This window comes from Nelumbo nucifera, chromosome 5 (genome assembly GCF_055504915.1).
Source record: "Nelumbo nucifera cultivar China Antique chromosome 5, China Antique-T2T, whole genome shotgun sequence".
NCBI lineage: Eukaryota > Viridiplantae > Streptophyta > Magnoliopsida > Proteales > Nelumbonaceae > Nelumbo > Nelumbo nucifera.
In genome coordinates, this window is record NC_142653.1 from 33,278,779 (window position 1) to 33,292,244 (window position 13,466).

Below are 13,466 nucleotides of genomic sequence, written 5' to 3' on the forward strand. Positions count from 1 at the left end.
GCCTGAATGCATAGAGGAGCATTACCAATTATTAATAGGTTGTCGAGGTAAACCAATATGACAATATAAGACTCTCTTTGGGTGGAGGTGAATAGAAAATAATCGATAATCTGTTGCTGAAAACCAATGCTTTTGAGGGCAAAAGATAACTTCTTAAACCATATAAGGATTTATGTAGTCGATAAACTTATTTTTGTCTTGTTTTGGAAAGCTAGGAAGAATGCTGGTATAAATTTATTCAACTAAGTCTCCATGTAAAAAGGCATTATTAACGTCGAGTTGATGTAGTTCCCAATCCTGAATGACTGTCAAAGAAAGAATACAACATAGCGTAACCAATTTTGCAATGAGAGCATATGTGTTATGATAATAATACCCTTCAATTTGGATGTACCCTTTTGCCACAAGACGTGCCTTATATTACTCAATTGTGCCATTGGCCTTATGCTTGAGTTTGTAGACCCATTTGAAACCTATGGGTCTTTTACCTGGTAAAAGATCAACAATGGACCAAGTGTGACTGCGCTCTAAAGCGGCAATTTCATCTTGCATGGCTTGACATTAATTTGAGTCCCATAATGCTTCAGAGTAGGATTTTGGTTTTATGGGCCCACAAATCTGATTTGTAGATGGACCGATGGGCTAATGGGTCCATGGAAAATGTAGTCATGAAGATGAACTGATGACCTTTTAAGGGCCGTATGAGGGCATGAGATTCAGTAGTTGTGTGTTCATTGAGAATGTGCTCGGTATGGAGTGGGATAATGGGCCTATTAGTAATAGGATTTGGTGATTCAATGACATTGGGTTCAGTGACAACCGAGCTATTGGGTTGTGTTACGATATCAAGCCCATCATTAGGTTGCGATAATGGAATAACAACATTGTTGGGCTAAGGCCTTTCATCATTTTAGGTCTTAGATGGGATATATAAGAAAGGGAACACATCTTCATAAAAGGTTATATCCCAGGATGTGAACACCTCCTTGGTGTCTAGGCTGTAGATGTGATATCCCTTTTGAGCATGTAGATATCAAATGAACAAGCAATGATCAGCTCAAACAGCAAATTTATCACCTAAAAGCAGTCGATGTTGGGCATGACATAAACATCCAAATGTGTGAAAATGCTCTTATGTAGGGGGTTTTCCAAAAAGCATTTCATATGGTGTTTATCCTTGCAAAGGAGTAGAGGGAAGATAATTAATTGTATATGCAGTAGTAAGCACACACTCTCCCTAGAAACTTGTAGGTAGGCTTGCATGAAACCATAGAACTTGAGACCTCAAGGAGATGTCGGTTCTTTCTCTCAGCGATTCCATTCTGTTGAGGGGAGTCAACACAAGATGTTTGGTGAATTATTTCATGTTTTGAGAAGAAAATCTACATGGGTCCAGACATAAATTCTTTTCCATTGTCTGAACGAACCGCCTTAATCTCTCCATTAAATTGTGTTCGAGCCATGTGATAAAAGGATACAAGCAACTGTTAAAGTCTCAAATTTATTTTTCATGAGATAAAGCCAAGTACAATGGCTGAAGTCATCTACAATGGTCAAGAAATATCTTGCACCGGATAGAGACGAACCATGGTATGTGCCCCAAATGTTACAATGGATGAGGGCAAAAGGAGCTATTACCCAGGATGAGCTAGTGGGAATGGAATATGGCAATGCTTAGCATACTCACATGCATCACATGCATACTTTATTAGAGTCAAAAAACCATCACCAAGACTGAGAGAAAGCTGTTGTGGAGAGGTGTGGCCTAATCTGTTATGCTACATTTGATAAGAACCTTTAGCACTGGATGCGAGAGCAAAGGATGGCAATTGGGGTTGAAGACAATAAACCATCACAAAGCATTCCTTAACCAAACAGAGTGTGAGAGGCTTGGCCCTGAATAATACAATCAATATCAAAGAAAACCACAAAACAATGCAACTGGGTTGTGAGTTTACTTATTGATAAAAGATTGTGGTGAAACCAGGGAACATATAAGACATCGGTAATGATTAAACTAGGTGCAACATTGGTTGACCCTTTGTGACTCGCAGATAAGACAGAGCCATCTAGTAAATGAACCAAGGGCTCAAGAGGCAATTATTCAAAATGCATAAGCGAAGTCATGTCGAAGGTCATATGTTCGAACACTCCACTGTCCAATATCCAACAAACAGAAGTAGATACATGGGTAGTGGTCTTACCAGTCATATTGACACTAGCATCTTGAGAAACTTCAGTGTTTAGGAGGTGTAAGAGTTGGCAATATTGTTCTGATGTAAGATCGGAAATGGGGGATCCGAGCAGATATGATTGAACAAATGTAGTAGTGGAGTTGGGCCTTGTGTTCTTGTTAGTACAATTGTTCTTGCCTTTCTCCCATCCTTCAGGGTAGCCAACGAGCTCATAACATTGATCTTTGGTATAGCATTGCCGTTTATACTTATAGTGATCACACTTGTACTTGGGACGAGAATTTCCATTATGAGAATAACTGTTACCAGACTTTGAGATGGAGGTGTGAAATGCTACAACATCTAGTACTGAGATATTCTTTTGACTAACCATGGCTTGGTGTTTCTCTTCTTGGATCATTAATGCATAGACATGGTTAATGTTCAAAGGTGGGTCAGTTGCTAAAATACTGGATCAAACATAGTTGAAGGTCTCATTTAAACCTGTCAAGAACTAGTGTGAATCTATCCCTCTTGTGTTCGGAATGCATTTCCTTTGTTGCACCACATGAACAATTAGGAATGGAAGAAAGATTTGCTAATTTGTCCCAGATACCTTTGAGTCTAGTGAAATACGAGACTATAGACAAATCACCTTGATGAATGAGAGAAAGGTCCCATTTCAGTTGATAGACCCAAGGACCATTGCCTTGGGAGAATTATTCTTCAAGATCACACCAAATTTCTTGGGTAGAGTCTGCATAAGATACATTTTCATGTAACTCACAAGCAAAAGAGTTGAAAATCCAAGGTACAACCATAGAATTGCATTCCGTCCATGATTGTTCTTCAATAGAACCTGGAATTGATTGTTGAAGAGAGCCATCAACGAATCCATACTTGTTCTTGGCTCTCAAGGCATTTTGCATAGCTTGTTCCCAAGTGGAATAGTTTTCTCCTGTAAGGGAACATGACACCAATATGGCTCATGGATTGTCAGAAGGATGAAGAAAATAGGGTGAGGTTGGATCTTGGTTTGCCATGGCAAAATACAAGGAGTGGATCGTTACTTTGTTCTTGTGTTCTTGAATAAGGTTCAAGAAAACAGAGATCCATTTTTCTGTTCTTGAACAAATGATCACTAGAACTAAGTAGATTTCAAGAAGGATCAGTGATCAGGGAACGAGAAAGAATAAGCCGAAGGAAAACAATGATCGACACACCAGAAAAAGCGTAGTTTGTCATGGCTCTGATACCATGACAAATGAAGCTAAGGTGGAAATGAAAGAATGAATCGTATTATTTTATTAGTCTTGACACCTATTTATAAATACAGAATTTGTTATCCACATCAGCAAGGTCGGTTATAACTGTATTGTTAGACAGTGTATGCCCTTAGTTCCAATCAGAGTGATGTACATTATGACATTTAATGTAAATGAATAAAATACATATTTGATTCATGTTATTATGGTGTGCTTCTCTGTAATACCCTTAAACTGGACACATATGAGACTCGTGTTAGTTTAGAATTTTCACAACCGTTGGATAAATCTGGGGAGATTTATCTTTCCAAGGCTTACACTGATGTGCCGCCAAGTTGGTTGGGGTTTGTCTCAATTGTCAGGGTGAGACCTGAGGTACATGTAGTGTGGGTTTTCTTGAAACCCTGAACCGGACTAGAATTCCAATGTTGCCCTGGACCTTGGAGATTGATGGGAAAAATTGAAATATTACACCTGACCCCTAGACTCGATTATGATACTGCACTAGGTGTCGGATTGGGCTGTCTTTGATATGCCAATCAGTGAGATCCTTAGAGGGGGTCAAAACCTGTGTATGTTGGGACAATTTGAGAATTCATTTGAGTGGGTGATCATAGTGACAGGATTAGCCCATTTGTTGGACAAAGTGAATGATCAGGGATGCACTCTCTCTGATGGAAACCAAAGTTGCCGGCAACCGATTTCAATCGTTGAAATTTGTTTTGCAAAATATATTTATATATAAATATATACATATATATTACTGTTTCAAAATGTTTGCAAAATGTTTTAATTCCCGGGATCCATGTGAATAGAGAGTGCAGCACTGTTCCTTACAGCCGAGGGAGAGGTCATTTCTTGTCGGGCAGTGTTTGATCATTATGGGCTGAGAGGTTAAGTGTAAGACCATTGAGGGTAATACCTGATGGGATAATCTTGCGTCTGCCCACAGTCCTTGGGTTTTTATAAGGTGGCTTGACCCAGTGACCACTTAGTGTAAGTGTTGGGCCCATTAAGAGCCCATGGTGATGGGCTCGAGGGTTCACTGTCTTTTACAGTGAATTCGGCCAGACCTTATAACAGAGGCTAGACTGAACCCATGTAGCTGATGTGTAGATCAATGTTTGGGTCCCACGCCATACAAGAATACCCAACTGGGCAGTAGTTTGGAGGCTGAATGAGCACATGGACTTAATGGGCCTAAAGCCCAAATTGAACTGGTTTAATTTGATTAATTAAAGAGGGGCGGTTCTAGGATTTAGATCAGCAGATAAGATAGGGAGTTATCCCTATCCACTCAGAAAGTCCATATCCAAATAAAGATTTGGATTAGGAAACTTCTAATAAGATTAGGAGGGCTGATCTTTATCTGCAGATAAGATAAGGGTCTATCCTTATCTCTTAAAGAGAGTCCAGATCCAAATAAGATTTGGATTAGGAAACTCATAATAGGATTAGGAGGAGCTATCTTTTAAGGCTATAAATAGAGGAGGAGGGCGAACCCCAATTCACCCAAGCTGATTACAGATTCAAGAGAGAAGACAACTCCATTGAGACTAACGCCATCTTCTGCTCTTGCCTCCCTCTATTGCTGCCGCCGTTGCTAGTTCGTTCTCCACCAGTAGAAGTGATCAAGAAGCATTCTTGATATCAGTTTTTGGTGAAAAACTGATCTGAAGTCGTGCTCACTCACCCTCCATCGAATTCTTGTTGAAGAGTTCGATTCTTACTGAAGAACCACTTGCTAATTCTACTCCACCTTATGTTGTGTCATCTTCAGTGGGAGCAGTCTTTGGCGTTTTCCTTTGGCGTGAACACCTTTGTTGGGAGTTACTGTTACTTCGTATCAAGTATATCCATCTCCTACCTTTTAGTTTCAGATCTGGTCCGGTTTAGGGTTCAAGATTGTTTTTTGAAAATGCAGTTTTCTAAAACAATGAATGTGATTCCCACATGGGAGAGAGAAATTTTTGAAATTTCACCCTACCTACCTATAGGGTTCGACTATCCATATGATGGATCTCTCATACCTTCACATAAGTCATAGATTAATATATTAGTTAACAATCTGGAATTGTAGGAAGATGGAAATCACAAGTCATCTGAACTCATTGTAGCCTGGACTCGGTGGGTGGGACTTGCAGGACTCAAAATCCATTACTTAAGTTCAAAATTTCGATATGTATCGAACCATATTGGGGGCTTCCAGGGGTGTATCAGGGTTTAACCTAGTTTAGGGGTAAGCAGGTCTTAAACCAACCCTTCTGAATCAGGTTTTAAAAAAAACTGAAAAAAAAAGAGAAATGAGCTTCGATATAGGCTGACACACCCCTACCAATATAGCAGTTTGTGGGGTCGACCCAGTTTGGGATTTCTCGTATAAATTACCTTGTATCTTACACAAAAAGTAATATCTTGAGAGTGGAGAAAAAAGAGGGGGGGAGTGTGAGATGCAGAGGGAACTTGAGATGTATGGGGAGCTAGGATTTTGGTGAAAAGGCTGCAAACACTATAGTTGTAATTCCTACAGTTAGTGGATTTCTTCTCCACTGACACCATGGGCGTAGGCTATAAGCCAAATCACATAAACCTCGTGTGCTTGTGTTGCTTTGTTTTACGTTTTCTTACTATTTTTTCTGTTTGTCAATTGTTTCCTTGTTCGTGGGTTTGTTAGAATCTTACCAATTTTCTCAACCTAGATAGTGGTCTACATTTTGGTTCATCCCCAGGTCAATAATTTTGTGGGTGACATTTGAATTTTTAGTAGGAACTATCGAAGCACAACCATATTAGATTGATTGTTCAACATTCATGCACGTTCACGGTACCATTCTTTGGTAACCAAATCCTGTAAATGGATGAAAAGAATGCAACAATGAGTATCATAATACATAAAAGGAGAATAATAGTTTGGTTAAATTTTGATAGGAAGTACAATGGCTCTGTACATTCTTATCGTCATCTAGAGCCATGCCAAACTTCTTATGTCCTTGATTAAATGCATTCAAAACATATGACCACGATTAGATTCATACGAGTTTGTGAGGTTTAGTATGCAGAGGATCAGCTCCAAGACTCAGAATTCCTAATGCCCATTTCCATTCAAGTTCTCCATTTAACCTGGACTAGCAAATCAAAGCCTTAATTATGGTAAATGAAAAGAGAAATTTGTCATACTAAAAAATATGTTGTTTACAGAAAAGTCTTAACCTGAATCAAACGTAGAACACATTTTCAAGAAGGCTCACCATGTCAATTATTGCTTTACTTTCAGTGCATTCTCAATACGTTGGACAAGCTGATCTGGAGTCAAGGCACCTTCCTGAAAGTACAAAAACAGAAATATTGCCAAGAACTTAGAAGAAAATATAAAAAACAACACAGCAGAAGTCCGTAATTAAATGTGCACAACCAGTTGGCTATTAGCCATACACACAGATCCACAAGGAGGAAACTCACAAGTTGATGGATAACAGCAACAAGAGCTTCAATACCAAAATGGTGAACCTTGGATGTATGATACAAAAATGTAACCTATTGTATTCTCATTGGCCCCTACATTGGTTTCACCAAATGGGGACACATCACAGTGAATATATGACTGATTAAGGTATGGATTGCTTCTTTTTTGTACTAAGCTACCTGATTAAGCCTCAGATTCCACCTCAAAACTTTAAGTGCATGCACATAAAGCTTCTGGAAAACTAGGTCTTCATTGCAGGAAAAAGAAAAGCTTACTTACAAAACGATCACAAGGTTTCCCATCCCTAAAAATGATGAATGTAGGTAGTGCCTCAATTTCGTATTGATCAGCAATGCTTGGGTACTTTTCTGTGTCAATTTTCACAACTTGGATCTTGTCTTTCAGAATTTCACTAACTTGATTGAGAACAGGAACCATGTACTGACAAGGGCCACACCTGTAAATGACAGACCGGGTTAATTTAACATCTATACCTAGAACATGAGACACCCAAACAAACCAATAGAATTTCACCCAAAAAAAACAATAGAAAATTTGCAACATCACATAGCTCAAGGATCATCTACAAGAAAGCAAGAACTTGAGACATTAACTTCACAAAAAAAAAAGGAAACTGAACAGTTTTAATATGATTTCAACTAGGATAGTCAGTAACATGTTTTCATCCCAAGTGGAGCATGTGCATGATATTGAATGCTTCAATAAACTGAAAGGCTTACCAAGTTGCATAGAAGTCAACCAATACAGGTTTGTCACAATTTGAGAGCAAGTCATCCAAGGAGGAAAATGTTTGTTTCCTTGCTTCAACCTACAGAAATTTGCAAAAGAAAGAACTCCAACTTTTCAGCTTGACAGCTTAGCTATATTTTTAGACCAAATGTAAAAGGTAGAAAGGAAGATTTTGTAAAAGGAAATGTATCCGACTATAATCTTGCATTTATTTTGCCCCATGTCTGCACATTTATCAGACTCAGATATACATTGGATAGTTGGACCATCCAGACTGTGAAATGGAAGCCAAAACAGTTCTTTGGATGCATCATTCCTAGATATATTAACTTGGCCAATGGGTTCTCTAACTAAATGTTTAGGTTGGTGTTATAATTTATATAATATATACTACTTTAAGCTTATTCTGATGTAAAATAGATTTAAAAGATAATCTGGAACCCTTTACTTTTTTTTTATAATTTTTCATTCTTCACAATTTTTTTTTTTTTTGTTTTAGACAGTTAAGTGGTTGAACTGGAGGTCAGATCATTTGACCTGTGACCCAGTGGCCAAATGTTTTTCTGTCCAGGCTGAGTCTGACAATATTACATATATGTGAATGATGAAAATTTTCAACTCTTTTCTGAAATGTATGATGTTCGCAAAAGAAACTAGGAAGAAAATTATGAAGATTTCCAACAGGAAGAGCACTCAAAGAAAGATACTTACAACAAACAGGTCATTCATTCAAAATGGACCCTACAATTCATAAAATACAAGTGGATTACCGCCCACCAGCTCAGCAACATAGTCAACAGTTGCCAAAACTTGGTAAGTGCTAATTGAAGTTGGTGTCTAAGGTGTTGGTTTTGCTCCATATTGTACAGGTGGCCAGTGGTGTGGTGGCTGGCTGCTAATGGAAGTTTGCATGAAACATTTCAAGTCTCATGATTTTACTCCTTGACAAGGACAAAAATGCTGCAATTGGATGTGTGATTGTCTTATTTGGGAGGTTAGGTTATTGTAGAAGCTTTCAGGGTTCTTTATGCCATGGTTGATTCACTTGTGTTCCTCTATATGTTGTCATTCTCCTTGTTTCCCTAACCATAAAAATCCTACTTATTTGCTGGCATCTTTGTACAAAGAAAACAAGGCAAACCCAACTACTTAGATTCTCAACAATGATATCTATATATGGCCTTCCCAGTATCAGAGATCCTAAAATTCAAATCAGGATGAAAGATGGACAAATAAAACAATTAAAATTAAGAAAAGTCATAATTACTGACCAAAGGCCAATATGACCATGTCAGAGTGGTAACTGCTAATCATCTTTGAATATGGGTTTATAACATTTGATATGCTAAATTACCATATACCATGATATCACGCCTAACACCATATACATTTTTCATCATCAAGGACTTCTTCAAAACATTATCTTTTTTCACCCACATCTTCCTTTTGACTCATATTATGAGGCTGATGATTGTAAATAAATTAATATTAATCCTTTTTATTCCTTACAAGCTAAGTTGGAAAAACTTTCATTCATTAAAAATTAGCAAAGTTGGAATTCTATTGTTACCATATAATCTCTTAATATTTTCTAATTCAATGTATTATTCTGTCTCCTCCCCTCCATGTCATTTTTTTATCAGTAACAAAAAACTTTATTAATGACGTGAATATTTGTGAAACTTTAGATACAATAGGGGGAGGTAAAATGTCTTAACTCCCCTTCAACAGAATACAATGAAAGAAAGTTAAAAATTAGCCCAAAAGATAAACTCCCTATTCACCCCTTGCTTGGCCAGCCCATCTGCAAATGAGTTAGCAGTCCTCTTCACCCAAATGTATTGTATCTCAATGTCCCTACACAGCCAAATGATTTTTTTCTTTTCATTGTTATAGCTCCATAAACCACTGTCCTCTTCCTTCAGCCAACTAATCACCACCTTCGAGTCACCTTCTAGGACCAAACGTCTAATATTTAGTTCCCTTGCTCTTTGGATTCCTTCCAGAGCTACAAGGATCTCAGCCCTAAGAGAGTCTCCTTCTCCAATAGGGCCTGAGAACAAAGCAATAACAATCCCTTCCTCATTCCTAAATACTCCCCAATCCCAGAAGGCCGATTCCTTAAACTACTGCCATCAGAATTCAGTTTTATAAATCCAAAGGGATGAGGGGACCAAGAGGGACTAAGAGTCCTCTTACACTGAACAAAGGTAGCTATCTCTTTCCAATTTCTTAACAAGTTAGCCACAGGAAAATCTGAGAACAACTCCATAGATTTTACCCAGTGGACAACCCTTAAAAGTATTAGACCTAATAGGTCTTCTAGGGCTCTTTCCTTGTCTGAAAAAATTCGTGAGTTTCTTTCTTCCTACAAGGACCAACACACAGCTGCCCTAATGCTCCTCCACATAATCTTCCCTCTCTTCTTAGGCCATTTGAAAAACAAAGGAGAGAACAGACTTTGGACACTCTCGGAGGGATTCCAAGAACACCCAAAGAGGGAGAGAGCCCACTCCCACACAGTTTTAGTAACCTTACAAGAAACCATAAGGTGGTAACTAGTTTCCCCATCAGCTTTACAGAGAGTACACCTATTAGGAAGTAAACAAGAATTGGGTTTCTTCTTCTAAAGTAAGTCATTTGTGTTAATTCTTTCCAAGAAAATTTCCCAACAAAAACTACCAACCCAAGGAGGAATGGGCTTGCTCCAAATTTCTTTAACCGAAAAGGATAACCCGATAGGGGCAAGAGGCTAAGTTAAGGTTTCAAAAAACGAAGTACAAGAGAAAGTACCTGAGGTGGAAGGGGTCCAAAATCTAAATCTGTGTCCTCCTTATTAGGATCCAAGAAAACATTCTCAAGGATGGCTAACAAAGATAAAATGTTGTCCAAGTCTGTATCCTTAATTGCCCTTCTTAGGCCTAGGTTCCACCCAAAACCAGAAGTGGAGTCTGAAGGACCTAAGAAAGAAGAAATAGGTTATTTTTCAAGTCTAACAGAGCATACAAGGAGGGAAACTGGTCTTTCAGAGGTGAATCCCCTATCCAAAGTTGTTCCCATAATTTTATTCGATTACCAGAGTTAAGACCATACCTTATCCAAGGGGAGAAAGCTGGAAGCAAATCATGAATGGATTTCCAAGGAGAAGCAGTTGTAGCCCTTGCCACAATTCCAAGATCCCAACCGTTGTCTTCTAGCCCATGTATGCTAGCCACAATCTTTGTACACAATTTATCTCTTTCCACTATAAACCTCAACAACCATTTCCCCAACAAAGCCATATTCCTTTTCTTAATGTTTCCAATCCCAAGGCCTCCTAGCTTTTTACATCTAATTACCACCTCCCAACTCACCCTATGATCTCTCTTCTCCTTTCTAGGCTCCTATAGAAAATCCCTCATTAATTGTTCAAAAAAGTTGGAAACCTTAGTGGGGATCTTAAACACTGACAGAAAGTAAATAGGTAGGTTATCTAGGGTAGACCTAATTAGAGTGACTCTCCCCCCTAAGGAAAGATAAATTTTTCCTCCAGGACACAAGCCTCTTCTCAAATCTCTCCACTACCGGGTTCCAGAAGCTTCCATTCTTAGGATTATCTCCTAAGGGGAGGCCCAAGTACGTCAAAGGCCAATCCGAGATTGCACAACCTAAAACACCTGCATATTCACTTAGTTCCCTCTCCTTCCCTTCATGTCATTGTGGTTCTCACCTTCCTTTACATAGTTTCTTACATTTTTTTGGCAGTTTTTGACCACAATGTCTATACAAATATAACTGTTGTTTCACATAAGATCATGATTTTGTAATGATGCATTTCCTACACCAAGCTAGAAATTATGTAATATTTTTTCTTAAGAGTTAGGTGGATCCATTAAGCTTCCAAAATGTACAGTAATAATTTTTTTCAGGGAAAGAACACAATATGGTGATGATATTCTTTTCTTGAAAAGTAAACCATGCAATTGATTATGAATTGAAGGGAATAGTAAAGGCCCTAGTTGTGGTCATCCACTTGCCATATATTGAAGAAGAGACTTACAGAAAAAGTATTTAAAGAAGTTACACACTAATCAGATATAGTGTTTTAATATACTCCATTTTGGCTACAATTATGCTTGATGAATTGCCAAAGAAGGATATATAATTAACGGGTTCAACTATGATACCGGAAAAACTTTTTTTTGGCTTCATGGGGCTCCACAACAGGGGGTAGCCCCCCCATCCCCCATCCCCCATCTCCCATCCCCTTAACCCCCGAACCCCAGTGGCAATGGGATTTGATCCCAGGTCTCTGCTATAACAAGCCAGAGATCCTACCAACTAAGCCACCATCAGTTGGTAACCAATCAGGTGGTATTTATCAAAATTCACAGGAGGGTTTTGATTGTCAAATTTCTTCCGGTATCATGTCATTCCAACAGCATAGTTTTTCTCATAATTAACTCTTTTAATGTTTAACAAGAGAACATTATTAGAATTTTATTCAAGCTTCCTTTGGTAAAGTCAAGAATGAAACTGCAGTTCTCACTAAGAGCTTATGTAAAATTAACACTAACATGATCAATGATAAGTAATTTTCTCTAAAGGCCGTCTACATGGGAGGTGATGTAAATTTAATTCTTTCAGTTATCTGGTCTGTCCTTTATGAATTGTACATTAAGAAATCCTAATGATTAGGGTTCTCAAATCAAGTCATGTATTTAGCCCCTATTCCTTCTAGTGGCCAGGAATGCAACAATGTCATAAATAAAACACGAATTACTCTAAAGTTTATCATTTTCAACCTACATGCATGTTGCTTGAAATTTAATTATATTAAACACCTTGGAATTTCTGCAACCAAATTTTTGAACCAAGAAGTCAGTAACTTTGAGAGAACATACCCTCCAAACTGGAAACTACCATCTTGTTTAATCCTCAAAGTTGCAAATGAAATATCACAAATATATGACAGTGTTTAAGCATTAAACCATACACAAAATTATCCCCAATTTGACATTCATAATTTAGTGAGCAAAATAGTTAAATAGATAGTAGAGTGAAAACAAAGCATAATACTAACTCCATCCCATAACTGAAGAATTAATTACCCTGATAAATGGATAAAGAATAGCACAATTAGAGAAAGAAATACTAAATGAAACAATAGTACAATCTAAGATCAATGCTTGTAAAACATGTCTGCTCCCTAGACCCTACTCACGCAAAATAAGAAGCACAGAAAAAGAGATAATACACACACCCGAGGAAAGATTTGACGCTGAAGAGGAGAAAATATCCTCCTCCTTCCCGTTTGAAGATGCCGAAACTGCGGTGGAAATCCAAGAGAGGTTGAAGCTGAAAGCTTCGAAGGAACGAAACGGATCGAAGACTCCAATTTCAACGAAGCAACAGTAGCAGTTGATACTGAAATAGCCATTGGGCTTTTCTCGAGCTCCTCCGATATTCCCAACAATAAACAGAAAAATCTGATATTCCCAACGCAAAGAAATAACGAGGTCCCGCGTGAAGAACAGAAGAAGCGAAGAAAACGACTATCCGCAAGTTCTCTATAAAAAGTTTTCATTCGTGGATGCTGATACGAAGAGCCATGTTCGTGGAAGCTTTGCGTAAGGCCAAGTTATTGCTAACTTACGCACCATGTGTAGGTCAAGATTACAAAGCAAATATCCCCATAGTGACAAAAAACTCAAAAGAAGGAAGAAAATATCTGGGTCAGAGGCCAGCCCGATCTTCTGTTGTGGGTTCTCTTTCCAGGGACAGAAAGAAAGTTAAGCAACCAAATGAACCAATGGATCTTCAGTTGTGGGCCCC

At 38.3% G+C, this 13,466-nt stretch overlaps 1 protein-coding gene across 7 annotated transcripts; it reads right to left on the minus strand.

Annotated features, from left to right (window-relative positions):
* Positions 1 to 6,307: 6,307 nt before the first annotated feature.
* LOC104599922 (thioredoxin Y1, chloroplastic) lies at positions 6,308 to 13,427 on the minus strand. 7 transcript variants are annotated; one of them, XR_016076136.1, is made up of 5 exons: positions 12,895 to 13,427; positions 7,643 to 7,731; positions 7,178 to 7,359; positions 6,650 to 6,761; positions 6,308 to 6,559 (listed from the first exon to the last, which is right to left on the minus strand). XR_016076136.1 is itself a non-coding variant. In XM_019198233.2 (5 exons), exons 1-4 carry the CDS (start codon positions 13,216 to 13,218, stop codon positions 6,696 to 6,698), a joined length of 657 nt encoding a protein of 218 aa, XP_019053778.1. In that variant the 5' UTR covers positions 13,219 to 13,427; the 3' UTR covers positions 6,308 to 6,559; positions 6,688 to 6,695. The 7 variants fall into 7 exon arrangements, 6 of the variants coding, with proteins under 6 accessions (XP_019053778.1, XP_010260975.1, XP_010260976.1 ...); XM_019198233.2 differs by having other exon boundaries at positions 6,688 to 6,761; positions 7,182 to 7,359; XM_010262673.3 differs by having other exon boundaries at positions 6,308 to 6,564; positions 6,688 to 6,761; positions 7,182 to 7,359.
* Between the last annotated feature and the right edge of the window lie 39 nt (positions 13,428 to 13,466).

Excerpts from the sequence above, each read along its gene's own strand:
- LOC104599922 (XM_019198233.2), bottom strand. The coding sequence starts at position 13,218 with ATGAAAACTTTTTATAGAGAACTTGCGGATAGTCGTTTTCTTCGCTTC. Across the intron at positions 7,732-12,894 it reads AGCGTCAAATCTTTCCTCGG|GTTGAAGCAAGGAAACAAAC; the intron begins GTGTGTGTATTA and ends AAATTTCTGTAG. Across the intron at positions 7,360-7,642 it reads GTTGACTTCTATGCAACTTG|GTGTGGCCCTTGTCAGTACA; the intron begins GTAAGCCTTTCA and ends TGTCATTTACAG.